At 59.5% G+C, this 24889-nt stretch overlaps 10 protein-coding genes across 10 annotated transcripts; 5 read left to right on the forward strand and 5 right to left on the reverse strand.

Moving 5' to 3' along the window:
- Positions 1–202: 202 nt before the first annotated feature.
- On the forward strand, positions 203–1625 carry CMQ_740 (DNA repair protein; the record flags this gene model as incomplete). Its single annotated transcript, XM_014317819.1, has 2 exons — positions 203–752; positions 820–1625. 2 exons carry the CDS (start codon positions 203–205, stop codon positions 1623–1625), a joined length of 1356 nt encoding a protein of 451 aa, XP_014173294.1.
- A 198-nt stretch (positions 1626–1823) lies between these two features.
- Positions 1824–3488, reverse strand: CMQ_1348 (snf7 family protein; the record flags this gene model as incomplete). The annotated part of the gene is made up of 2 exons (XM_014318427.1): positions 1824–3369; positions 3430–3488. 2 exons carry the CDS (start codon positions 3486–3488, stop codon positions 1824–1826), a joined length of 1605 nt encoding a protein of 534 aa, XP_014173902.1.
- A 773-nt stretch (positions 3489–4261) lies between these two features.
- On the reverse strand, positions 4262–5566 carry CMQ_562 (uncharacterized protein; the record flags this gene model as incomplete). Its single annotated transcript, XM_014317641.1, has 1 exon — positions 4262–5566. One exon carries the CDS (start codon positions 5564–5566, stop codon positions 4262–4264), a length of 1305 nt encoding a protein of 434 aa, XP_014173116.1.
- A 1151-nt stretch (positions 5567–6717) lies between these two features.
- Positions 6718–7768, reverse strand: CMQ_1169 (catalase domain containing protein; the record flags this gene model as incomplete). The annotated part of the gene is made up of 2 exons (XM_014318248.1): positions 6718–7613; positions 7696–7768. 2 exons carry the CDS (start codon positions 7766–7768, stop codon positions 6718–6720), a joined length of 969 nt encoding a protein of 322 aa, XP_014173723.1.
- Positions 7769–8630: 862 nt separating this feature from the next.
- On the reverse strand, positions 8631–9559 carry CMQ_820 (ef-hand calcium-binding domain protein; the record flags this gene model as incomplete). The annotated part of the gene is made up of 2 exons (XM_014317899.1): positions 8631–9436; positions 9499–9559. 2 exons carry the CDS (start codon positions 9557–9559, stop codon positions 8631–8633), a joined length of 867 nt encoding a protein of 288 aa, XP_014173374.1.
- A 490-nt stretch (positions 9560–10049) lies between these two features.
- Positions 10050–15192, forward strand: CMQ_1344 (fungal transcriptional regulatory protein; the record flags this gene model as incomplete). The annotated part of the gene is made up of 4 exons (XM_014318423.1): positions 10050–10760; positions 10812–11884; positions 12080–12595; positions 12651–15192. The coding sequence occupies 4 exons, from the start codon at positions 10050–10052 to the stop codon at positions 15190–15192; spliced, it is 4842 nt and encodes a 1613-aa protein (XP_014173898.1).
- A 357-nt stretch (positions 15193–15549) lies between these two features.
- Positions 15550–16832, forward strand: CMQ_1712 (alpha-ketoglutarate dependent xanthine dioxygenase; the record flags this gene model as incomplete). The annotated part of the gene is made up of 2 exons (XM_014318791.1): positions 15550–15646; positions 15805–16832. The coding sequence occupies 2 exons, from the start codon at positions 15550–15552 to the stop codon at positions 16830–16832; spliced, it is 1125 nt and encodes a 374-aa protein (XP_014174266.1).
- Positions 16833–17135: 303 nt separating this feature from the next.
- CMQ_915 (carbohydrate/purine kinase) lies at positions 17136–18267 on the forward strand (the record flags this gene model as incomplete). The annotated part of the gene is made up of 2 exons (XM_014317994.1): positions 17136–17454; positions 17510–18267. 2 exons carry the CDS (start codon positions 17136–17138, stop codon positions 18265–18267), a joined length of 1077 nt encoding a protein of 358 aa, XP_014173469.1.
- A 48-nt stretch (positions 18268–18315) lies between these two features.
- Positions 18316–20368, reverse strand: CMQ_1213 (ncs1 allantoate transporter; the record flags this gene model as incomplete). The annotated part of the gene is made up of 5 exons (XM_014318292.1): positions 18316–19188; positions 19289–19521; positions 19579–19955; positions 20050–20160; positions 20220–20368. The coding sequence occupies 5 exons, from the start codon at positions 20366–20368 to the stop codon at positions 18316–18318; spliced, it is 1743 nt and encodes a 580-aa protein (XP_014173767.1).
- Positions 20369–21169: 801 nt separating this feature from the next.
- On the forward strand, positions 21170–24889 carry CMQ_1548 (polyphosphoinositide phosphatase fig4; the record flags this gene model as incomplete). The annotated part of the gene is made up of 1 exon (XM_014318627.1): positions 21170–24889. The coding sequence occupies one exon, from the start codon at positions 21170–21172 to the stop codon at positions 24887–24889; it is 3720 nt and encodes a 1239-aa protein (XP_014174102.1).

The following is a 24889-nucleotide window of genomic DNA, read 5'->3' on the forward strand; positions in this document are numbered from 1 at the left end:
GCGGTTTCTGCTCCAAAACCCAGGTCGCAGAGCAGGTATCTTCATTAGCAGCCACTTTAAATCCTTGCATTCTGTGACTTCATATCTGCGCTCCAGTCAGCCGGATGCGCCGTGGGTCACTTGTCGAGCTACCACCCAGCCGTCCTGATTGCACCGTCGCCGCGCTCTCGCCGTGTTCTATGAGGCCTCTCGACACGCGACGATGGATTCCAGCGCAGACGTTGCCGACTCTACGGACTGGCTCGGCACCTCGCTGGCCTGTCTGGCGCCGGTCGAGCAGGCGCTTCGCTGCCACGTCTGCAAAGACTTTTACAACTCGCCGATGATCACGTCCTGCAACCACACGTTCTGCTCGTTGTGCATACGGCGCAGCCTGTCAGCCGACGGGAAATGCCCACTTTGTCGTATGGCGGACCAGGAATCCAAACTGCGTGGGAACTGGGCTCTGCGGGAGGTCATCGAAGCATTTTGCAAGGCGCGGACTACGGTGTTGGGCGTGGCACAACGGCCAACGAGTCCTCCGGCGCGACCGACGTCACTACAGCCAAAACGAAAGGCAGAAGAGGCGGGTGAGGCGGGAGCAGATGAGGGAAGCAGCAGCGGTGACGGACCGCACACAAAGCGGACACGGACATCAGCACGCCTGAGCAAGGCAAAGGCTGCCGAGACTGTTGCGAGCATGCCAGAAGACGAAGTCATTGAGATCATGTCACCAGAGGATGCCGGCGACGGCGACATGGACTACGAGCCAGGTAAGCACGAAAGAGCTCTGCTCTCGGTTGAAAGGTGAGACCCGATCTAACGCTGTCTTGCAATCAGACGACGGTCTCGCGGCATGTCCAATATGCTGGACACGCATGAAGCCATGGCAAGTAGACCGCCACATCGACACATCGTGTACCGGCTCGCCCCAAAAAGTAAAAGCAATTTCAAAGACGACAGCAGCGGCAGCAGCTGCAGGTGGTGCCAACACGCGATTCGGGAACCCATTCTCGGCCGTTTCGACACCAGCGCCACCGCCACCGGAGCGGATCCCGTCGCTGAGCTACTCGCTCCTGACGGACACGGCGTTGCGAAAGAAGCTCGCCTCGATGGGACTCTCGACCGCCGGGACACGACAGCTGCTCGAACGACGCCACAAGGAGTGGCTGACGATCTGGAACGCGAACTGCGACTCGGCGCGGCCGAAGCGCAAAGCCGAGCTGCAGCACGATCTCGACGTGTGGGAGCGAACGATCGGGAGCAGCATAGGGGGTGGCGGTAGCAGCAACATGGGCGGACGAGGATCGGTGTTGGCGTCGCGGTCAGTAGCAGTGGCCAGCCAGCAGGTGGCGCGGATACGAGATAAGAACTTTGACAGCGCCGATTGGTCGACAAAGCACAACACGTCGTTCAAGGACTTGATTGCGAATGCGAGACAGTCCAGATCAAGGGCGGAGGGACCGAAGAAGACGGAAGCAATACCGGACGACGGGCTAGTGCTGACGTCAACAGAGGCAGAAGCATCGGTAGACGAGGCGAAGCCACAGACGACGGAGGATGGCAGTATGGGAGCAATGCCAGAACAGCACCAGAACCAGCTAGAAAGAGAAGCGGATGAGCTACAGAGTCGCCATCGGCCATAAGCACATTGCGAGCAGAGACAGATGCGCAAGGAGATATAATTGCTGCGAGCAAACCAGATATAGAGGAAACCGTAGCAAACGCCCTGATATGCCGGTCATGTATACCAACCCGGGAAAGCAACCTGCGACCCGCAATTCGCCGCGAGAAATGACAGCCAAAGAAAGCACAGTATTAGTCAAGATGAAGAGTCAGCCGGGTCAGCTGGCCGGCGGTTCGTTGATCGACAGCCCGCGCAAGCTGGCGGTAGTCTCAGCCTCCAACACAGCCTCCAGCGCGCCCTCAGAGAAGTGGTCTGGCACTGGGACGCTGTCGGGGACGGGGCCAACGGCCGCGAGACGTCGCATGGTCTCCTGCGCAGCTGCCTCCTTGTCCTCGTCGTGGACGCGCGTCTGTCCCTGCAGCTTCTGCATCTGCTGCTCTTCCAGGGCAGCCAATTCAGCGGTGATCTCAGCGTCGTCGACTTCTAGAGCAGCCGACCCGCCGGCCTCTTCGGCGAGGATGTGGCCAATCTCGTCAGCAGCGTCCATCTGTTCGCGCAGGCGTTCGACCACCTCATCGACGCCGCTGGCACCCCCGACCTGCGCGTTGAGCGACTGCAGCGCGCTCGCGCTGGCATCCATGGCCTGCACAACCTGCACGTTGTCGGCGGCCTGTTCGATACGGGCAGCCGCCGCCTCGACCTGGGCCAGGGTGGCGAATCGTGTCGCCAGCGCCGTCTCCGTCTGCTTCTTGAGCCGCAGTGCCGCCAGAGCTGCCACCCGGTTCTTGCGTACAGTCGCCGCGTCGCGAGCTGTCGCCGTCAGCTCGTCCACGCGCCGGCTCAACACGTCTGTCTGGTGCGTCAACGACTCCAGCAGCTCCCGCAGCTGTGCCACCGCGCTGTCTTCTTCCGTGATGGCCACGGCAGTTGTTCTTGTCGTCTTGGACGAGCCACTTCCACCGCCGCCGTCCTGGAGCAGCGTCACCACCCGGCCGTCATAGGCAACGAGGTGCTTGTCACGTGACAAAAACACGAGCAGCACATCGATGTCTGCGCCGGAAAGCGCTGCTCTCTTGCGGCTGCTGCTTCCTTCTTCTTGCTGCTGCAGCAGCTGCTCGTCGAAGTCGTCATAGTCGTCCAGAATCGAGCCTGGCTGGCCAAACGTGCGCTTGAAGTGCGCCACCGACCAGGTCCGTTCGAATCGCGACCGTAGACCGGCCGTCTTCTCGATGAACGCCGTCGCTGCCTCCTCAACGTTGGCAAGCACGACAAGCTGCTGCGCCGGGATCTTGCCACCGCCACTACCACTGCCGAGACCGCTGAGGCCGCTGAGGCCACCCAGCTGGTGCAGACCCCAGGACAGCACGTTCCAAGGGACGGCGGCGGCCCACGAGGCCCACGAACCGCCGCGACCGTATATGCTCTCCTTTGCGCTCAGAAAGGCCGTCAGAGGTACGAGGTCGCGGTCCTGCACAGCCTCGCGAAGCACAGCATCGAGCGCGTCCGGAGCGCCGTACCGGTCGCTCTGCAGGGCGTCGAGCAGCTGCGGGCCGGCGGAGAGGATCAGGCGGTTTCGAGAAGCCCCTGTCGGAGCGTGTTTCGCATCGGCCGATGACGTTGGCTTCGACGACGCAGGCGGCAGCATTCCCTGTCGGACTAGAGATGTCAGGCCGCGCCGCCAGGCCGAGACGTTGGCTGCATAGCCTTCAGGGTTGTGATTTAACAGGCCGCGGAAATCGGAGTAGAGTGCTGGCAGGCGAGATCTGGCCGGTCAGTCGGAAACTATGTTAACACAAAAAAGAAGGGAGATGAGAGGATGCTACCTGCTAAATCCCTCCTCGTGGGAAACTAGGAACTGGATGCGCTGCGCGTTGCTGATCATGGTGAGATCGGCCGCTGCGTGGCAGATATGACTGTACGGAAGAGGCCGGATCACAGAGTTAGATGGCCGGCGTGTCTTCTGCCGCCACCGATCCAGAGTATTCCTAGCAAGGAGGCTTCGCAACCGCAGCCTTGGGTTTGTTTAGTTTGGCAGCGGTTTGCGGAGTGGTTCGGCTTATCAGCTCACGATAAGCCAGTCATGTGCTCGAGCCACGATAGATCTAGCGAGCTTGGCCCTATAACCTCTGCCTAAAAACTGCCTAATCTGGTATTGACTGAGAAACCACTTCACCGCTGTAGTTATACTGGCTCGTTCTCATTCATTTCTCGTGTCTCTTCAGTTGGGTCGCTGATCAACTTGGAGTATTTAAGACACTTTTCAATAGATGTTCAAAAATACTATAATTGCCAATACCAGTGAACGGCGAGATCCATAGAACAGAAAACGCAAGAAAAGGGGCCCAAGGAAGGCGCTTCTATCACATGACGAGCAAGAATGTTTGAATTGTCCCAGTTCGACTTCGAGCAAGTATTTCGAAACCCCCGACCGGAGAACTGTGCGCTGCAAGTTGCCTTGATGTGAACAAAACAAGGCAACGGGAAAGACATGACCGGCTTGCCATGTCCGTTCTCGGAAGGAGTAACTGAATAATGTTCCCAACTCAAAAGTTTCCATCTCAATATTCATTCTCATAGCTAAATCAACACGGACCGTTTTCAGCCGTTTCAATTTTCACTGATGCTCCTTTCCCCTCTCGTTCTCAGCCACTGTGTTTATCGTCTTCGCCTCCTCTCCTCGGCCGCGAACTGCATCAGCGGCCCCGCAAGTGCATTGGTGATGGCATACTCGGCCGCATGCCGCATGGCCGTGTGTCGGATCCCATTGACTTTTTGTGGGTGCCGGTGCTCCATGTATGTGTCGACAATGGCGGCTTTCAGTGCTGCCGTAGCCACGCGCGTGCCCTTGTCGCCCAGCCAGTCGCCCGGGCTGTCGTGGCAGTCAAGCGCTGCCAATGTACCGGCGCGCAGAGCATTGCGGACAGCCGCCTCCAACGCGGATGGTGTTCTCTCGTGATCATCCTTACTGCGCCTGTGGTTGTGCTGGCTATGATGGTCATCTTCTGTCATGGCATCTTCCCGGTATCGCCCCCTATCCTCGCCGTTCTTGCCCCTGTTTGATGGCGGCGATGGGCTTCTCTTTTGTTGACGATGCGTCCGACTTGCTCTATAATTCTCGTCCACTGATTCGGTACGCGAATAAGAGGGCACCGACGACTGTCCCTCCTGGACTTCCTCACTCCTGCCATAATGTCTAATTCTAGGCTTTTGTTGGTCGCCGTGCCTCCGGCCGATATCACTGAGCTCATCCACAGATACATGTTCAAGCCGCGGCCACGGGGTGCTGTCTCGGCGACGGCTCGATGTCTCTGACTTTCTGCCGTACTTTGACCCTCCGTTCCGTCTCATGTCTCTATGATGATTTCTGCCGTATGGCTGGTGCGGAGAGCTATCTTGGTGTTTTCTCTTATCTTCGAAATAAAGATCGTTGGGCCACACTCGACCCAGTGCTTGCGATGCCGGAGAATGATCACGACTACGACCATCCTGAGACCGGCTGACTTGCAGTTTCCTTCTTTGAGCTTCAGCACGATGCCGCGACGAAGAGGAATGACTGCTCTGGTAGGAGCCACTGCGACCTCCGTCACTCATTTGGTCTCTCGTTGATAGCTGTGGTGGCAGCAGCAGTCTGATACTGTCTCTTGTGTCGCGTAAGGCATTTCGTTGTCGAGAGCGGCTGGGGCTAGGACTGCGCCTTTCTGTAAGCAGTCGGGGCCGGTGAGTACGATCCCAATTTTCAGGCCCATCCAGACAGCGATAATGGTAGCTTTCCCTTCTGCCTCTCTTTTCACTTCTGCTTCCATCACTCCAGGTCCCTTCGTCTTCCTCGTCGTCTGCGTAAGTTTCCTCCCGGCGCTTCTCTTGAAGGTGGCCTCCTCCAGGTCTCGGACGGCCGCTTCCATGGCCGTAGCCAGATGCCAACGCGGCCACAGACTCTGTACTGGCCCATGCTGATGTCATGATTCTTATCTCACAGCCGAAGGAAGGACAAGCGTTCTACTCCGTTCAAGTTTCGAGATATTAGATCTATGAATGAGTGTCCTATCCTACTCAGCCGAGAGTATATGCGGATATATATAGGTCTACACGGCACGCAGAATCATTTTGACACCGTTCGCTGTCGCACAGAAAGCACTGTCACCAGTATGTTGCCACCATTCCGTGTTCTGAACGTCCTGTTTCGCCGAAAAGAGACAGTGTCGCAGACTAGAACTGTTGATCTGTTCCCTCACCCTTTCTAGGCTGCACTGCGATCGGTTTCTCTGCTTTGAGTCGACACAATGGGCAACATATCTGCTGAGCTGGCGCCAATGACAGGCCTTCTCGACGACTCAGGTAGCAGGCCAATATATTGGGCAGTTCAGACACATGCATGGACAAAGCTGATAGCTTCGTTAATTTGTTTACTATGGCTGTGCTATCCTGATCTTCGATCCCAAGCTACCACAACATTCACCATACAATCCATGTTTGGCTTCTTCTCCCGGACGAGCGTCCCCCCTCCTTGCCGACCTATAACGATGGGTCTATCAGATACTAAAAAGGATACACAAAGGCAGATTTCGGAACAAAATTGCAACACAAGGACCGACAGTCACCAATGTATGAAGATGTGCTACGACTGGCTCACATACATCGCCCTGTCCCGTGTCTCTCATGGGGTAACCGCGGGACACGAGCATGAGCCTCTAACCACCCTCTCCTGCTTCATACTCTGGGTTTGTCTGTTGTTTCCGCATGTCCTACACTCGTATTCCGTCGGGCAGCGACTGACTGCAGGACAGTACATTCACCGTGTGTGATTTTTGTCTACTGTTCTGTCTGTCCTCTATTGCGAGCTCCAGATGGGCTTGTCACATAGTCTTACCTTGTATAAGGAATTTCGGCAGCTAGACTATGTCATTCGCCGCAATAATCTGACCGGAGGCTTTTCTAAGCAGACATCTCAGACATGGGACTTTCATTTCCAACGAGATATACTGCCTTTCTGGTAAAAAGTACACATAGCATGATGTGTATCAATGCGATAGATGGTGACACATCGGGTCGAGATAGGTACTGCGCACGAGGGTCCTAACGTTTCCCCAAGTTCCCATGCTCTACCAAAAATCTCACTCACCCCCACCCCTCTCACTTGAGGCAGCACGGCGTTCCCGTCCACTAAGGAGGTACAGCGCAGCACGCAAGTCTAGCAGTGGGTCTTCCGACGACTCTATACCGTCCACACGCGGCACAGGATCGAATATGAGATACTTTTGCTCAGCGGCATCATCCTCCACCAAGGAGTTCAGAGTGACCTCGCCGAGCGTGACCTCCTTCCGCTTTTCAGGACCGTAGTCTGGCCAGTGCACCGTGTTGTTGTCAGTGACATCTCCATCCTGAGCTACCTGGGCTACCAGGCGGAAGCGGATGGGCTCCCTGGCCGCAGAGGCTGCCTGGATCTGGGATCGCACGCCATCGAACAAAAACGTCGCGCTCTTTGTCTTCACAGCCGCATCGTCGAGGTTGTCAACGCCAGCGACGGGCACGACACGATAGCGGATGTACTTCTCGCTGCCGGCGGCGTTGATCAGTTTGAACGCGTTGACACTATAGAACGTCTCGTGGGTAAAGGCGGACGGCGTTGGCTTGGGCGCAGCTAGGAACGCCTGCGCAGACAGATGGGCGGCCACAAAAGCAGAGAAAGCATCTGGATTGGTTCCGGCGCCTGAAACGGCCTTGAAGAAAGCTAGGGTTTCTTCTGGCGTGGCGGCTGGAAAGAATGGCGTGCTGTGGGCGATAATGTCTGTGTGCTGGCGGCGCGGCTTCTCGGCGAGGACGAAGCGAAGTGCGAACCCGCGAGGGTTGCCGTTGGGATCATTGTCCGGAATCTGAGGAATGTCGGTCGAGGAGGAGAAGCGCACAATGACGGGTGTGGAGGCCTGGTTGAAATGCGGTGCGCGCGAGAGGGCTGCGGCCTCGGCCGTGGGCACAAACGAGCCTTTGAGGAGGATTCCCTTGGCGTGTGCTGGTAAATAGGTGTTAGTGGACACTGATGATGAGCATGTGTTCCCTACGCAAACATACCAGGACGGGCGCAGGATGAGGACCAGCGAGGTCCTTGAAGATACCAAGGAGTTCCTTTCCGGTATCAACAACCTTTTTGTCGGTGGGAAGAGGCATGACTACTCGATACGCTTATGGCGGGAAGAAAAAATGGGCAGAAAGTATGCTGTGAGTGGGCGGTCATCAAACATCTACGACAGAGAGCGGACAAGCTTGTGTCTTATAGCAAGCATCTTCATTCTCACCCCATGCTTCGTAGAAACGCCTTGCGTGTGATTGGTTCTTGGCACAAAGACAAGATGTATGGTGTGCAATAAGACGCCCAGACAGGCCTCTTAATAGGTGTGAAATTCTGGTTCCGACGGGAAGTATACAGGGCGCTGATTGAGTCCGAAGTGCGAGCTTGATCTGACCAACCGAAGATAGTGTTCTGTCGTGTTTTGGAGTAGCTTCATATTGTAACCAATGGCTGCCTGGACATTTCTAAGAGCACGGGGAGTGTCGTGCTTACTCTTTGTTGTTGGCACTTTCCCTCATTTGAAATGTGCTCCTTCCCGCCTTTCGAATAGTGACGTCTGGGCGCCGATATCTGCAAGAGATGTACGGCACAAATTTGAGCCTATCGTCGCCATTGTGTCGTGCGATGGTGTTACCAGAAGTACGAGACAGAGATGGCAACTCATGCAGATGCAGAGGCTGTCCGCCTGGGAGGGGGAACGAGCTACGTAAGCTTAATACACGGGAGAATATCTAGTGTGCTAACTGTTTTCCAGGTACCTGATTTAATGTAGTGCTGGGAATAGACGACCAATGATTTAAATATACGTGTGTCGAATAAAACGGACAGCCAGAAAGGCCTATTTGCACCAATGTCTCTAAACGTAACAGCAGCCTAGCCTTTCTCGTCTATTTGGGTAGCATATGAAACGCACAAGCACAACATCTAGCAACGCAAACTCCCGGCATACCGCATCGCTTTTTATGTGCCGGTGGTGGCAACAGGCTGAGCCTTCTGCTTGTCGATCTCATCGGCGAGGCGGGTGATCATGCCAGCGATATGCAAGGACACGGAACTGGACCGAGGGATGTCGTGGCCACCGCCGTGGTCGTACATCTCGCGGATCTTGCAGAAGTGAGCCAGCTGGACGCTGCTCGGCAGCCGCGGGTCCTTGCTGCCGTAGATGTGTACGGTGGGGATTTGAATGAAGACGACGGATGGGAAAGAGGCGAAGTCGAGGCCGAAGACGTCGTGATCGCCCTGCGGCAGTAGTGATCCGGGCGAGTGAACGAGGTCGGTGGTGTCGTCCCAGAGACCGACGCCGCGCTGGATCAGGTCCGGATTGGCGGCCAGCTCGCGCAGACGGCCGGCCTTGCGATGCAGCGACTGGACGGAGCGCTGATCAATATCGCGGGCCCGCGGCGACACCGTGAGGCCGAGCTCCTCCATCCAGGACACGGCCATGCCACCGCAGACGAAGATGGCGGCGCGAAAGGGTGGCGGTCGTGGTTTTTGCTGTGGATGATCGCGGGCCCAGCTGGTTAGGTAGCTGCCGATGAGAATGCAACCTTGCGAGAAGCCCATGAGAGCGTCGTAGGGCCCATGAGCGGCCATGTATTCGTCCAGCCATAAGTGGGCGGCACGGATGCCCATGACGGACTCCTGCGGCCACCAGGCAAAGGTGCCCGAATCAAAGAGCGTGTCGATACCCGGGGCTGGCGTGCAGCGAAACGGCCCGTCGACAAATTCAAAGACGAACGAACTGTCCAGCTTGGCCCGCATCGCTGCTGTGAGGCTGTCAGCAGCGGATCGGAAGCTCGTCTGTATCTAGGGGGGGCTTTTGGCACACCTGTCTGCGACTTGAAGATGGCGGCACTCGTGCCTCGGCCATGAAGGCAGAGGACCCGCATCGTGTCCGTCTCTCTCGTTTGGTTTGGGACCGGCGACTTGTCGGACTTTTAGCGACTTCGATGCTCTCGAGACGTTGCTGCAGTGCAAGGGTGAGAAGACTGGGATTGCGATCTGCTCAGCAGGGCTGAATTCGTTCTGACGATGCGTGTGTCACACTTCGACCGTCTGCGCGTTTTCGGAAGTCCTATCCTGCTTTTAAGCGGCCACAAAAAGTACTGCCCTATCACCTTCGGGGTTCCGTCTGGAGAGAGTCCGGCTGACAAGGACTTGAATCAGTGGAGGAGCGACTGTTTCGACGCGAGTGGCCCAAGGAGGCTTAGCGGATCTGGGCTAACACCCGCCGCAGATCCGCTAGGCTGCGTTTGGCTGTGCTTGATGTTGTTCGGTCGTCCCTTCCCGACGAAAGTCCCGAAAGCTCCGGTCTGAACAAGGGACGTGAAGCATTGTACATACGACTTCGGAAGGAAAACAGCACAGACATTCAACTTGATGCCGAATCCAGTGGCACGCATCCCAACACAATCGCCAGTCCACGCACCGGCAGCGGCGCAGTATTCCTGTCTGCTCTGCAAGCAGCGGAAAGTGCGCTGTGACCGGAAGATGCCGTGTTCAGCGTGTGTGCAGTGGAAGGCCGAGTGTGTCCGGACGACTCGGGCACCTTATACGCATAGAAAACGCCAGCGGCAAAGCGGGACTCCAGGGGAGATCCGAAGAGAGTCTACAGAGCAGCCAGCGTCTTCATCTGCACAGGCAGCTGGCCAACCACACGTGCCGGTGCTTGGCGAGTACGGAGGTCCCGTGCTGGCAGATCCATCAGGTCTTCTATTTGGCGGGATAGTGGCCGACATTGAGCTCGAGAGTGCTCACCCACAGCCGGTGCAGACTTTTGTGCTCTGGCAGACGTTTCTCCAAAACGTGAACCCCCTGTCCAAGGTGATCTACGCTCCCCAGGTGCAAGACTTGGTTGTGCAGGCCGCCGCAGACTTTACGGCCGTGCTGGTGCAGACGGTTCCGCTCTTGTTCGCGCTGTATGCAGCTGCTGTGGCATCCTGGAGCGAGGCTGAGTGCCGGGCCAAGATGGGCGAGCCGAAGCAGGCGCTCCTGCAGCGATACCTGGCAAGCACGCAGCAGGCACTCACAGCCGCAGGCTATCTGCACACCAACAGTCTCGTGCTCCTCCAGGACTACACCATTTACCTTGTAGGTCTCTGTCTCTGCAGCGTGGCCAGCCCCCTTTGCTAATGGTTGCAGTTGGCCGCTCGCCAGGTCTTTGACGCCAGTTCGATGTGGATCTTGACGGGAATCGGCCTGCGCATGGGGTCACGACTGCTGACGACGACGCCGAACGCAGCAAACGGGTCGGCCTTGTTCGAGACAGAGATGCGGCGACGGGTCTTCTGGCAGATGCTGCTGATCGACGGCCGGGCCGCACAGCTCTCGGGCCAGGGGCTGCAATTTGTGGACGTGCCGGCGGTGCCACTGCCAGCGAATCTGAACGACAGCGACATTAGCCCGCAGATGGCGGTCATGCCACCGGCAGTGACGGACCGGGCGACCGAGATGCTGTTCTGTCTCATGCGCTACGAACTCTGCCAGTTTCTGCTGACCCACGGCCGGGAGTTGCACGACCCAAAAACGCCGATGGCACGGCGTGACAGACTCATCGACAACCTGGCGGCGATGTACGAGAGCGCGTACCTGGGACATGTCGACGCGGCGCTGCCAATGCACCGGATCGCGGCGACTAGCACGAGCGCGATGCTGGCCAAGATGCGCCTCACTGCCCACCACCCGAGCCGGCGGCCATCGATGCCGCAGGCCGAACACGACACGCTCTTTGCCACGGCCGTTAGAATGGTGGAGACGCTCCTACGTGGGTTGGATGACGAGAGCGTGGCGCCGTTCCGCTGGCACGCGGACATGTGCTTGCAGCTGGACGCGGTCATCTTCTTACTGATCGAGTCCCAGAGCCAGGCGCCCGAGGGCACGCTGGTCGACACGACCTGGCAGCTCGTCGCGGACGCGTTCCGCCATCGGCCCAGTCTGGCCAGCGGCACGGACGAGATAAGCAGGGCGGTGCGGCAGCTGGTGCTGCGGGCGTGGGAAGCCCGCGAGCGGAGCGCATGCAAAGGCGGACTGAAAGTGCCGAATTCGACAACACTGATTGCAGATCTGCGGGCACAGGCGCAAAAGACTAGCATCGCCAGTGCAGAGGAAGATATTGGGGCAGAGCCAAACAGTAGCCTGGACAGGTCCTATGCAGACGATTGGGAGTCCTGGGATTACTGGAACACGTTGCTGCAAGGCGAGACGGTTGTATCGAGGTAGACAGAGTACGAGTAAAAGTATCTTGCGGAGTTCTCCGTAGTCCCACTGAAAATCCGTATTGCTGACCCACAACACGTGACGATAACGATAAGACAGCGTCCACGGAGACTATTTCCAGCTTCGCCCGTCTCTGTCCATTCACGCTGTAGACGCTCAGTCGGCAACTTGCCCGCTCGGTGCCACTTCTGCAGCCTTTTTCTGCTCTTCTACGCATACGACAGCGACGACAGCGACGACAGTGACGACGCAGACGGAACGGACGACACGGACGATAAGAGAAGCAATCGACATTCTGCTCTCGCATTCCCCAGCACGCTCTTCAGATCGGGGCCTTTCCCATCGGCTCTAACACGCAGTCTTGATGCCGAACCCAGACGATGTGGCCTCGCCGACGCAGTCGATCCAGTCGATCCAGTCGCTGCCGGCAGCGGCGACGGCGATGAGGCTGCCGAAGCACCGCCACGGCTCACTCGACAACGATCCGCCGACCGGAGCAGCGCACCAGATGCACCATCACCACCGTGCGCCACGGCCGATGCCGCTCTCGCATTCGGAGGCCAGCCTTCCGATCCGGCGGCCAACACCGACGACAGCATCGCTGTATGCGTCGACGTTATCGCCGCCGGGATCGCGGTCGATGTCACCGGTGGGCCGCGTCAGCTCGCCGGCAGCGCGACCGTCATCGATGGCGGCATCTATGCTGGGCAGTCTAGGCGGTGGGGCCGGGCCCATCATCGGCATAGGGGGTGACGTGCGTGGCAGCCGGAGCAACAGCGTCAGCACGGTGAACACGGTGAGCACGGTGACGGGGGCGGCTCCGCCGATCGGGGCGCCGTTCTCGCGGTCTCTGCTGGAGAGTCCGGCGGCCGAGAGCGCGGGCGAGCCGCTGTCGCTGCTGCTCAAGGCATTTGTGCCGCACGTGGCGGTGTACTCGTCGCGCGACACGGACGCGCTGCTGCGCGAGAAGGGCTTCAGCCGTGGGCTGTGCGAGCTATTGCAGCCGTTTGGCGAGCAGGTGCAGGGCCGCGTGATGGTGCGCGACAGCAACGGGACGACGCGGCCGCGCGACGACTTTGCCGTGCGCTTCGTGCCGTTTGGCGACAACATCGAGACGCCGCAGCCGGTGCACGGCGTAGTCAAGGCGTCGGTGACGGCGCCGTCGCTGCCGTTGTTTGGGGCCCTGCGGCGGGGCGGCAGTCTCCGCGCATCAGCAGCAGACGGAGGAGGTGGTGATGCGGCCGAGACACCGGCAGCGGCAGCAAGAGCACGCATGAACAGCCGGTCGGCCAGCAATGCGGCCGAGTCGCGAATCCCGCTGGTCGAGGCCGTGGTCGAGCAGCACCTCCGGTTCGCAGAACAGTCCTTTCTGGGAGGGCTTCAACAGCCAACAACGTCCATGGCTAAACAGCAGCAGCAGCAGCAGCAGCAGCAGCAACAACAACAACAGTCACAACAAACGCAGCAGTCACAACAACAACACGACCTGGAGCTCGACGCCGAGACCACGTCGCCCTACTACTCGCTATACCTGCGGCGACTGCTCTCAGGGCTGCCGGTGGCGTGCCACGAGACGTTTGCACACCCGGTGGCTTGTGTGATCGCGATCAGCTCGCGCAACTCGTCGCCAATCCAGACGTTCCAGGAGCTGTACCGCGACATCAGCCAGGGCGAGAGGCAGCTGCCGCCGTGGGTGGACGGCGACTTTCTGCGGTACTACGTGCTCGTGCACGATGAAGAGCGCGGCGATATTGTGCAGTCGATGGCGCTGTTTGAGAAGATGAAGCGCAGCCTGGGGCTGCACTGCCATCTGCTACGGATCCGGAGTATACAGAGCGCAGAGACAGACGACGACAGCGTTCTGCTGCCGCGCAGCGACTGGATGACAGCAGCCGAGGAGTATGCCGACTTGGAGCGAAGCGAGCGATGGGAGTGGGACCGGAAAGGCGAGAGGGAGGAGGCGGATGGGGGCGAGGGCGAGGGCAAGGGAGAATATGGCGAGTACGACGACGAGGACGACTACGCAAGCCCGACGCGATACATTTTCGAGTCAGACGCAGCAGCAGTCCGAACGTTTGTGCGCGAGCTGGTGACGCAATCAATCATCCCGACGATGGAGCGCAGCGTTTCGGTGTGGAACGACCAGGTGGCATCGAAGCGACGGGGACTAAGCGGACGGTTTATCAGCCTGTCGAAGCGATGGGCCGGTTTTGGCAGCAGCAGCAGCAGCAGCAGCAGCAACGGGAACAGCGGCAGCGGCGGGTCACGACACGGAGCCAGCGGCAGCGGAGGAGGATCGAGCTACAACGGACAACAGGGATACTACGCAGCCGAGGCGTCAGAGGCGGTGATGCGGAAGCTGGCGGACTACGCCTTTATGCTGCGAGACTGGAAGTTGGCGATGTCGACATACGACATTCTGCGGGCGGATTTTGCCAATGACAAGGCGTGGAAATACCACGCAGCCGCACACGAGATGTGCGGGTTGGCGCTGCTGATCCTGGCGCCGGCAGCATCGTCGCGCACGAAGCTGGAGACGGTCGACAGCATGCTGGAGCAGGCGTACTACTCGTACCACACGCGCTGTGGCAACGCATACGGGGCGCTTCGGAGCGTAACCTTGGGGCTGGAGCTGCTGCGGCTGCGCGGCGGTGCGGCAGCAGTAGGCGACGCCGTGCGCTGGGGCATGCGGCTGCTAGAGGCGCGACTGGCCGGCGCGGTGGGTGATGCGCTGCTGCGGGAGCGCGTGGCGGCCTGCTGCAGTGCCCGGCCGGCCGTCGGGGCTGGACCGCTGACGGCCTGGGGCAGCTGGCGGCGCAAGGCGGCCTTCTGGCACGTGCTGGCGGCCGAGACATGGGTGGCTCAGGGCAAGTACATCCAGGCACAGCGCTGTCTGAACGAGGCCCGGCGGGCGTACTCGCTGCTGCACTGTGACGACGGCATCGGCGGGTTCGCGCTCGCGAGCGGGCTCATGACCGGACTGCAGAGGCGGCTGAAGCAGGGGCTGGCAGCCGGGGGAAGAGGGCCGGCCGGAGGTGCAGGAGGCGGTGCAGAACCGACAGAGCCGGCAGAACAGTCGGGGACAGGCGCAGAAGCAGACGCGTCGACACCACAGGCAGACGAGGAGGTGCAGTTGATGGCTGATGCACGGGCCGAGAAGATGGCTAAACGACGGTCACGTGCAAACAGCCTTTTGGGCGGCGGTGGAGTCCAGTCGGCCTTGGAGACGGCCCCACTACGGAGTCTGGCCGTGGCGATAGAACAGGGAGATCCAGACCTGTTGGATGGAGGGTTTGGAAAGGTGTAGGGCGGCTTTGGGACGGAGAAACAGAGTTCTTGCTTCTCTCATGACGTCAGCTCGCTACATACGACTATGGTATCTTACGATGACTAACACAACCGGCTCCCGGAGCCAGCCGCCGGTGGAGCACGCCGCTACAATACTGTGCGGCGCTAGTGTACAGGCAGCGGATCTGTCGACGTAATGGTTAGCAATGAGCGCCGAGTGGCAAAGGCCGAAGTCCGGAAGCGGCCGATGATGGAGGATAAATAGGATATATTACGCGGAACATGACAACTCAGTAATTCATATCAAGTCCACAAACAATTGCATCCTGGCCACTCTTGTCACTGATCACCTTCACTCCGACCTTCAATCCCCACAATGTCTTCCATCAAGATCGAACCCCTCGCTGTTGGCGGAAAGTCCAAGGTCAACTTTGGAGCCATTGTCACCAACGTGGATATCGAGAACCTGACGGGTAAGTGAGTCGAACTGCAACTGCAATGGCACGGCTGCACGCCGCATGCGACGTGCAACAACCCACTTTGGGAGAATACCCGTGAAATCGGTAACCTCCCGGTAAGCTCTGCCACGACCCTCTGGTGAAGCCAGAAGACAGCAGGCTGACGTGTGCAGACGTCGACTTTGAGGCGATCCGCGACGCCCTGTTCCGCAACCAAGTGCTCGTGTTCCCGAACCAGAGCGACGTGTCGCCCCAGAAGCAGTTTGAGCTGACGCAGCGCTTCGATCCGACCGGCACGTCATACGGCCACGGCAAGACGTTGGATGCGAAGAAGTCGGTGCTGCACCCAGATCTCAAGACGATCCCACACCAGCCACAGGTGCAGGTGATCGGCAACGGTTTTGTCGAGGCGTACGAGGGCCTGCAGAACGTGCAGCTGCGCCACCCGCACCACCGCACGTTTCATGCCACCGTGATCCCGGACGCCGAAGACCTCGACTTCACCCGCTTCTACCGCTGGCACATCGACGCTGCTCTGTACGGACTGGCGCCGCCGGTCGTCACGACGCTGCTGGCCGTGCGCGTGCCCGGCGGCCGTCGCCAGACCTGCCGCTACGACGACGGCTCCGGCGACGAGCTCGACGTGCCGCTTGGCACCACCGCCTTTGCCTCAGGCGAGACCATGTACGACCTGCTCAACCCGGCCGATCAGCTGCTCGCCCGCACTGCCCGCGTCGAGTACGCCGCCCACCCGTACATTTGGATGAGCGGGGCCAAGTCGCGCTCCGACGGCCTCGGGCTCGTGTCGGAGGGCCGCGAGCTCACCCCCGCCGAATTGCCGCCCGTCGAGCAGGACAAGATCCAGATCCTGCCGCTCTGCTGGCGCAACCCCGTCACTGGCCGTCTCGCCCTGCAGGTCCACCCCAGTGCCGTCCGTCGCCTGCATCTGGCTGACGGCTCTGTCATCGACGACCTCGTCGAGGTCCGCGACATCATTCACCGCCTCCAGCGCCCCGGCATCGCCCCCGAGCTCATCTACCCACACGACTGGAAGGCCGGCGACCTCGTGCTGTTTCACAACCGCGGCCTCATCCACTCCGTCGTCGGCGCCTTTGCCCCCGACGAGGTCCGCCTGTTCCGCCAGTGCAACATCGCCGCCAGCCATCTGCCCGAGGGACCGGCCGTCGAGGTGTCTGCATAGGCAGGTTTTGCATGTTTGGTCTTTGGCGTTTGTTTTGCCTCTGTTTTGCCTCTGCTATGTTGGATAGATATCAGGACTACGGGTCCATCTGGAATAAATTGCTGATTGCTACTTGGACAACTGATCATTGGTGACCCCCTTCCTGTCCATCTGTCTCGCTAGCCTCTGCCTGGAGACTGCTAATTACACTAAATGGCGGATATCCGATCTCTCCACTTTTCTAGTTTCTTCGCAATAATAAGACACAGAAGAACAAAAGTACTCTGTAGATTCACTAGCAAACTCAACCCATATACCACGAGAATGGCCAGCTACACGGCCGGACGGGTCCCTGCCTTTGTGTCCTTGGGGATGGTGGTGGTAGACGAGCTTCGCTCGCCTGGAAAGACGCCACGAACAAACATTCCTGGAGGCTCTGGCACCTTTTCCACCTTTGGCGCCCGTCTTGTCAGCGGCAGGGACCAGGCCGCAGATGTCGGCTGCTTCATCCTAGCCGGAAGTGACTTTCCGCAGTCTGTGTTGGACCGGCTGGAAGAATGGGACATTGACCTGACTGTCAAAGTCGATCCTACCCGACTCTCGACCCGTGGCCTGCTCGAGTATCACGATGCCGCATTCAGCAGTTAGTCCGTGGAAATGCAGCCACAGAACGGCCATCTAACCGATGTCGGCTCTAGGGAAGACCTTTCACTACACGACGACGCCGCTCCAGCCCACGCCCAAGGACCTGCCGCTGCCGCTGCTGGCCGCCTCGTCCTTCCACCTACTGGCAGGTCCGGCCGACTTGGAGAGGCAGGTCGGAGAGCTGCTCCGGCTGCGGTCACAGTCACGTGATACATCAGAGAGACGTCCGCTGCTTGTGTGGGAGCCGCTGCCGATCCAGGTCAGCGCGGCGGCCAGAGAGGCCCATCTGGCCGCCTGCAGGCTCGTGCATGTATTCTCGCCCAACCATCTGGAGCTCATCATGCTCTTCCAGGGCCCCGTGTCGCCGGAAGAGGCCGACGATGCAGCCTTCCGGACGGACCTGGTCGAGGCGTACGCAGACGCCGTTCTCGACGCCGGCATCGGCCCCGATGGCAACGGCACCATTGTCGTTCGTGCTGGCAGCCGCGGCTGTCTCGTGTCCTCGACTCAGATCCACGGCCGTCATCGCTGGCTGCCGGCCGTCTCGTTTGCCCACGGCAGCCGGCGCGCCGTCGTAGATGCGACCGGCGCCGGAAATACGTTTCTCGGCGCGCTCACGTTCGCCATGGCCTCGCACGACCACGACGTCTTGGTGGCTGCCAGACAGGCCACCGTTGCTGCCAGCTTTGCCATTGAGCAGATCGGCCTGGCCACGCTCGAGAGGCCGGCCGATGGACAAGAAGAAGAACGGTGGAATGGCCAGACGTTTGGCGAGCGTTTCAAGACACACGAGAGCATGCAACTTCTTTGATTAACTCTATCGAAAGAGACAGCTTCATCTATGTGTCATGGTGGTAGGTTACGAATCACGACAGCGTGGTATCTCAATGTTGCCCGCCTCACGGTCATCTTTGCCTGCTTTGTTCCAAGTGTCCCCCTCTTCGAATGCGGAAACCTCGACAAAGGTGTCTTTTGGTGGAAACGCGAGACTCAGGATGGTGTAGATGCATCCAGACATGGACATCGCTGTCAGCCACGATGCCTTGTCTTTGTTGCCGCTGTCAGTAGGCAAGCAAAGGTCGCTGGTATGGTCACGTGACTCACAAAAGTAAAGGTAGTTCCCGACATTGACCTTGCTGTTGATCGCGTGGATCAGACCGGGCAGGTTGACCGGCACAGCCACGAGGAGGGCGGCCAGGGCGCGCCAGTTGAAGCCGTTGCAGTAGCGATAGATGCCCTCGTTCTGGTACAGCATGGGCACGTGAATGCGGCCGCGGCGGATGATGTAGTAGTCGCAGATCATGATAGCCAGGATGGGCGCCAGCACGATGGCGTAGCCGCTCAGGAATGTGGTCAGGCTGGTGGCGCTCTTCTGGATCTTCCACGGGGCCGTGGCCCAGCCGCCGATGAGCGAGACGACAAAGGAGCCGCGGCGCAGGTTGATCCAGCGCGGCACCATGAAGGCGAGATCGTTGCTGGCCGCGACCGAATTGGTCGAGATGTTGGTGCCGAGCGTGGCCAGGCCAAAGGCAAAGGCACAGAAGAAGGCGGCCGCCCGGCTGTCCCAGCGGGCGATGACCGTCGTGGGGTCCCACGAGAGCTTGCCGTAGATGGCCTGGCTGGCTGACGAGACGACGATACCGATAAAGGAAAAGACCCAGTACGTGATCGGGATGTAGAGCGATTGCCAGTAGGTCACTGACGGCTTGCGGCCGTAGCGAGTGAGGTCAGACTGGATGGTTAGTTGTGTTGGTTTTGTTTTGATTCGCTTTATCTTCTTCTTTCTTTCTCTTTCTCTTTCTCCCTCTTCTCTCTTCTATCTTCGCACTCACAATATTCAAGGCAAGCGTTGTTCGGCTGCTGACAACAACATTAATGCCTGCAAGATAGGCCCAGCTCTTCTTGGCGCCGTGGACCTTTGCCTTCTGGCTAAAGACAGGCCCGGCGCCTCCTCTGTGCACTGCCCAACCCAACAGGGCAAAGGCGGCAATGACGGCGAGGGTGGACTTGACCATGAAGAGATAGCGCAGCTTTCGGGGATGGATCATCACGAGAGGAAATTGCACTGTCGGACGTCTGGTCAGCAGAAGAACAGGCACGGTGACGAGGAGCTTCTACTGACGGATCCAGAAAACAAAGTACGCAATCATCTTATTGCTAGCAACACCTTGGGAAGCCGGCAGCGCGTTATGGTACGTCTTGAGGCTAGGCCAAATGGCCTCAAGCATGATGAGCATGCACGAAGCGCCAATATACGTATTGATGCTGGGGAAAGCCGGGTTAGTCCGTCTGGCGATCAGACGATCAGCCGCTAGCAGCGGAGAAGAGAGCACACACCCAAAGTAGATCAGGCCGAGGACGAAGCGCGAAAAGACGGCAAAGTAGGACAGGTAGAAGCCCAGGGAAGCTCGGGAGCCGATGGACATGGGCACATGGCAGCGCGACCCCAGGATTCCGTTGAGCCCGACGACGGCGCCGGCCATAAGATTGCCGATGGCGCTACGGATGGCCGTCAGCCGAGATGTCGCCGCTGTCTGGCCGACCATCGAAGCCAAGCTCAGCCAAGCTCAAGCTCAGGGATTAGAACACTCACATGGCCACAGAGGCCTCACGCCAACTTAGACCCATGGCGACGACCGAGCCGGCCTGCTGCATGGTGCCGACGTTGGCACCGTCCGCCAGCCAAAGCCAGGCATAGTCGAAGCTGCAGACATCTGGTCAGCACGCTGTCTGCGTTCCCGCGATCGATGCGCTGTCACGTACGCTCTCCAGGTCCGTTTCTCGGGCGGGACAATGTCGACGTCCTCGTTGGACCAGCCGTGCCGCGTGGCATACGAGGCCTGGGCCGTATCCAGCCGCCAGTACTCGGCGTCGAGGTACTTGCGCATGTTGGGCTTGGCCGAGAAAGTCATTCTGGTAAAGCTGGCTGTGAGATGACCGGTAGAAATCGGTTGCGTTCCTACTCGGCTTCCGACCAGCCCTAGCAGCAGATTTCACACTGTTTATATGTACTACCCATTCAGCATAGCGGTACGGAGCCGGAGGCTCCCAAGGCCATGGCAAGATAAGCCTGCAGCCCGCCAGTCCAGTAGGCTACGCCAAAGTCGGAAAAGGGCCCATGCAGAATATCGTATGGTGGACTAACAGACATCCGGTTCCCGCATCCGCGGCAGTCTGTCGGCGATGCAGACGAATGACGGCCAATCACCAACAACTGCCAGCCGGATCATGCTACTATGGCACGTGCCAGTTGTCCGGCAGTGGGGTGGAGAACGGCTCATTGAACGATAGCGCAGCAGATTCTGATTGTGCTTGGATCGATGTGGAAAATTGAAGATATCGTGTGTTCTGCTTTTGCTCGAGAGCCATTGGTGACATAAGACAAGAGCGACGGGGGTCTGATGTCTGCTGTATTCCTCCACAATTCTGTCTGACGAAATTCTTATCTAGTAGCGGAGCGATTGCACGGGAAGCTGAGCACATTGTGATTCGCTTTCACACGATCTTCTACAGAGAAGACAAGGGACGTTGAAAGGCTAAATGGCAAGTGTGGAGATAGAGCCACGTGACCGATGCCGAATTGGCAGAGACGCAGCCCCACACAAGCATGGTCAGCTGACCGGGAGCTAGAGCCGAGCAAATGGATGCAACGATAGCAGAAGTGACGACTTCAAGACATTGGCCGCTGCTGATGAGACTGCATAGCCGACCGGATGGCGGTGCAGAACTCGACAGGAGACGTCACTGCCGACGCAGACAGCGATTCGAGCAGCCAGAGCACGGTGTCGACCATACAGCCATTTCCACAGCTGCGCAACAATGCGGCGACAGACGTGGACACGGACGTGAGCACGGCGTCTTCGCGGGCGGCGATGAAGACGCGCAGTCGGGTGGCAGACGCAGGCGAGGACAATGACGACGACGAGGATCCGGTTGTGGCGAAGCCATTTTTGCGGACGCTGCGGGCGACGAGCGCAGACCACGGCGGCGTCAGGGGCTCAGGGTGTTCGGACAGCAGTCTGGACGAGGAAGAGGACGATGAGGTGGCCAACAGCGGAGGAGGAGGCGGCGGGGGACCGCACGCAGCGCAAGCAGGATCAGGCGGCCAAGGTGGCGGAGCCGAAGGGCGAGAGCGACGGACGGCAATTGCACAGGAACGGCTAGGCCACAAGATGCACAAGTTCACGCTGTACGAGACGGCAAGCCGTTACTACATTGTGGGAGAGGACGTGACGGGACGACGGTACCGGGTGCTGAAGATTGACCGGACGACGTCGAGCAAGGATGGGCTGAGCCTCACGGACGACCGGATCGTGTACAGCCAGAAGGAGATGATCCAGCTGCTGGACACGATTGACGACGGGAACCGGTTGACGGGCGGGATCAAGGTGCGGTGCACGATGTGGGGACTGCTGGGGTTCATCCGGTTTACGGGGCCGTACTACATGATGCTGATCACGAAGAAGTCGACGGTGGCGGTGATCGGGGGCCACACGATCTACCAGATCACGGGGACAGAACTGGTGCCGCTGACGCCGGGACGGGGGGCCGGACGGGCGTTGGAGCACGTGTCGAGCAGTACTGGGGAGAGTGGAGGGGGGGGTGATGGGAGCAGCAACGGCAACGCGAGTGGAAACAACAACGGCAACACGACGACAAACGCAGCAAACAGCAGCACGACGACCAACAGCAACACAGCCCACCACCACAGCGGACCCAGCGTCAGCAGTGCGGACGAGGCGCGGTTCCTGACGATCTTTAACCAGGTGAACCTGGCGCAGTCGTTCTACTTCAGCTACTCGTACGACCTCACGCACACGCTGCAGCACAACATCAGCAAGGAGCGGACGGCACTGGCGTCGGGGCGACGATGGCCGTGCGACGAGGACCACAACTCGATGTTTGTATGGAACACGCACCTGCTGCAGGCAGCACGGGCAGCACTGGCGGCGCCGTTCGACTGGTGCCGGCCAATCACACACGGCTACATGGACCAGGCGTCGATCTCGATCTACGGGCGGACGGCGTACGTGGCGATCATCGCGCGACGATCGCGACACTTTGCAGGAGCGCGGTTTCTCAAGCGGGGCGCCAACGACCTCGGATACGTGGCCAACGACGTGGAGACGGAACAGATCGTGTCGGAGGCCAGCACGACGTCATTCCACTCACCGGGACGGCGGCTGTTTGCCAATGCGCAGTACACGTCGTACGTGCAGCACCGCGGCAGCATTCCGCTGTACTGGACGCAGGAGAACACGGGGGTGACGCCGAAGCCGCCGATCGAGCTGAACCTGGTGGACCCGTTCTACAGCGCGGCGGCGCTGCACTTTGACGACCTGTTTGCGCGGTACGGCGCGCCGATCTACGTGCTGGACCTGGTGAAGGCGCGCGAGAGCACGCCGCGGGAGTCGAAGCTGCTGGAGGAGTTTCAGCGGGCAACGCGGTACCTAAACCAGTTTCTGCCGGCGGATCGGCAGATTGTGCACCACGCGTGGGACATGTCGCGAGCAAACAAGAGCCGGGACGTGAACGTGATCGAGGTACTGGAGGCGATTGCCGAGCGAGTAGTGGCGACGACAGGATTTTTCCGGAACGGCGAGGGCGATGGCAGCGGAAACGGAAGCTCTGGATCAGAAACGCCAGCACGAGTACAAAACGGGGTGGCACGGACAAACTGCATCGACTGTCTGGACCGGACGAACGCGGCGCAGTTCGTGATTGGCAAGTGCGCGCTGGGTCACCAGCTGCACGCGCTCGGAATCCTGGACGAGCCGACAGTCCGATGGGAGACGGATGCGGTCAACCTGTTCACGCACATGTACCACGACCACGGCGACACGATCGCGGTGCAGTACGGCGGCTCGCAGCTGGTGAACACGATGGAGACGTACCGCAAGATTAACCAGTGGCAGAGCCACTCGCGCGACATGCTCGAGTCCTTCAAGCGCTACTACAACAACTCCTTTCTGGACGGCCAGCGCCAGGAGGCCTACAATCTGTTCCTCGGCAACTACGTCTATGCGCCGGGGCAGCCGATGCTCTGGGACCTGCCGACCGACTACCACCTGCACCACGCGGACCCGCGTCGTTGTCTGGAACAGCAGCATCGCCGCGACTACGTCCACTGGTTCACGCCCGAGAACCTGCGCCGTCGGCTGCTGCCGCCGTTGCCGGCCGAACGACCGGCCGATCCGAGTGGTGGTGGTGGCGGGGGCTCGTCTGGGCTGACACGTGGCGGTCGTCGGGTCAACAGCCGGCACGGGCTGATCGCCAGCAAGCCACTGTCGTATTTTGACGACTACTGGCTCGAGTTTTACCGGCCCTTCTTCCTGTCGTCCTTTTCCAAGATGTTCACCTTTCGGATCAAGTCGACGATGAAATACATTCCTCCGGGCCCAGCCCACCACGGCCAGTACGATCTGAGTCCGTTCAAGGTGCGCAGCGACACAGGAGGAGGAGGTGGTGGTGGAGGAGGGGGAGCGGTTTATATTGGAGGCAATGGAGGCGATGTGGATGCAGCAACAGCAGCAGCAACAGCAGCAACGGAAAAGAAACGAAGCCGACATCGGAAGGAGGTGTCGTTTGCATCGACGGACGATGTAGCGAGTGTGCGGTCAACAGGAACAGCAGCAGCAGCAGCAACAGCAACAACAACAACAACAACAACAACAGCGAAATCAGATCGGAACTCAGACACAGCGTCACTGCAGGGAATCATGCGGGAGGGCGGTGCGGGGACGAGCAGTCCGGGATCGGGGACGATGGCGACGAGCACAGCAGCAGCGACGACGGCGACGACGACAGCGACGATCATGTCGTCGCAGGGTCCTGGACGGCGTTTGGCAGGAGAAGGAGGAGGAGGAGGAGGAAGACAGGGTAGCAGCCTTGACACGACAACGGTGATGATGGGTGGTGACAGCGGCGGGCTATCGCTCTCTGAGTTGGACGCGCGACGACGCCAGAAGAAGCAGTCGACGCTGGAGAAGACGCGACGAGCCCAATGGACGCTGGCCAAGATGGTCGAGGGCTCGCTGAACCCATCGGTGCAGGAGACAGACGACTATGAACGCTACATCAGCCACCTGCAGAACCTGCGGCTGGTCGTGCCGGACAAGGCGGAGGGCGGCGGCGTCGTCGAGGTGGCCGACGACCGCATCGTCAGCAACAACGACGAGTACGACGAGTATGTTGACGGGAGCTGGAAGACGGACGGACTCGGACTTGGACTCGGACTTGGGCTCCGATTCGGGGGGTCCGACGGGTCCGACGACGAGACGGCCCTATACGGCGAGTTGCTGCGGGTGTCGGACAGTCCGCTGACGGTGACCGAGGGTGACGCCCAGAAGAAGCGCTACAAGGCATACCGGAAGTGGCTGCAGGGCAAGTCGTTTTTCAAGCAGCAGCCCGTCGACGGCTGGCTGATGAGTTAG

This window comes from Grosmannia clavigera (genome assembly GCF_000143105.1).
Source record: "Grosmannia clavigera kw1407 unplaced genomic scaffold GCSC_140, whole genome shotgun sequence".
Taxonomy (NCBI): domain Eukaryota; kingdom Fungi; phylum Ascomycota; class Sordariomycetes; order Ophiostomatales; family Ophiostomataceae; genus Leptographium; species Leptographium clavigerum.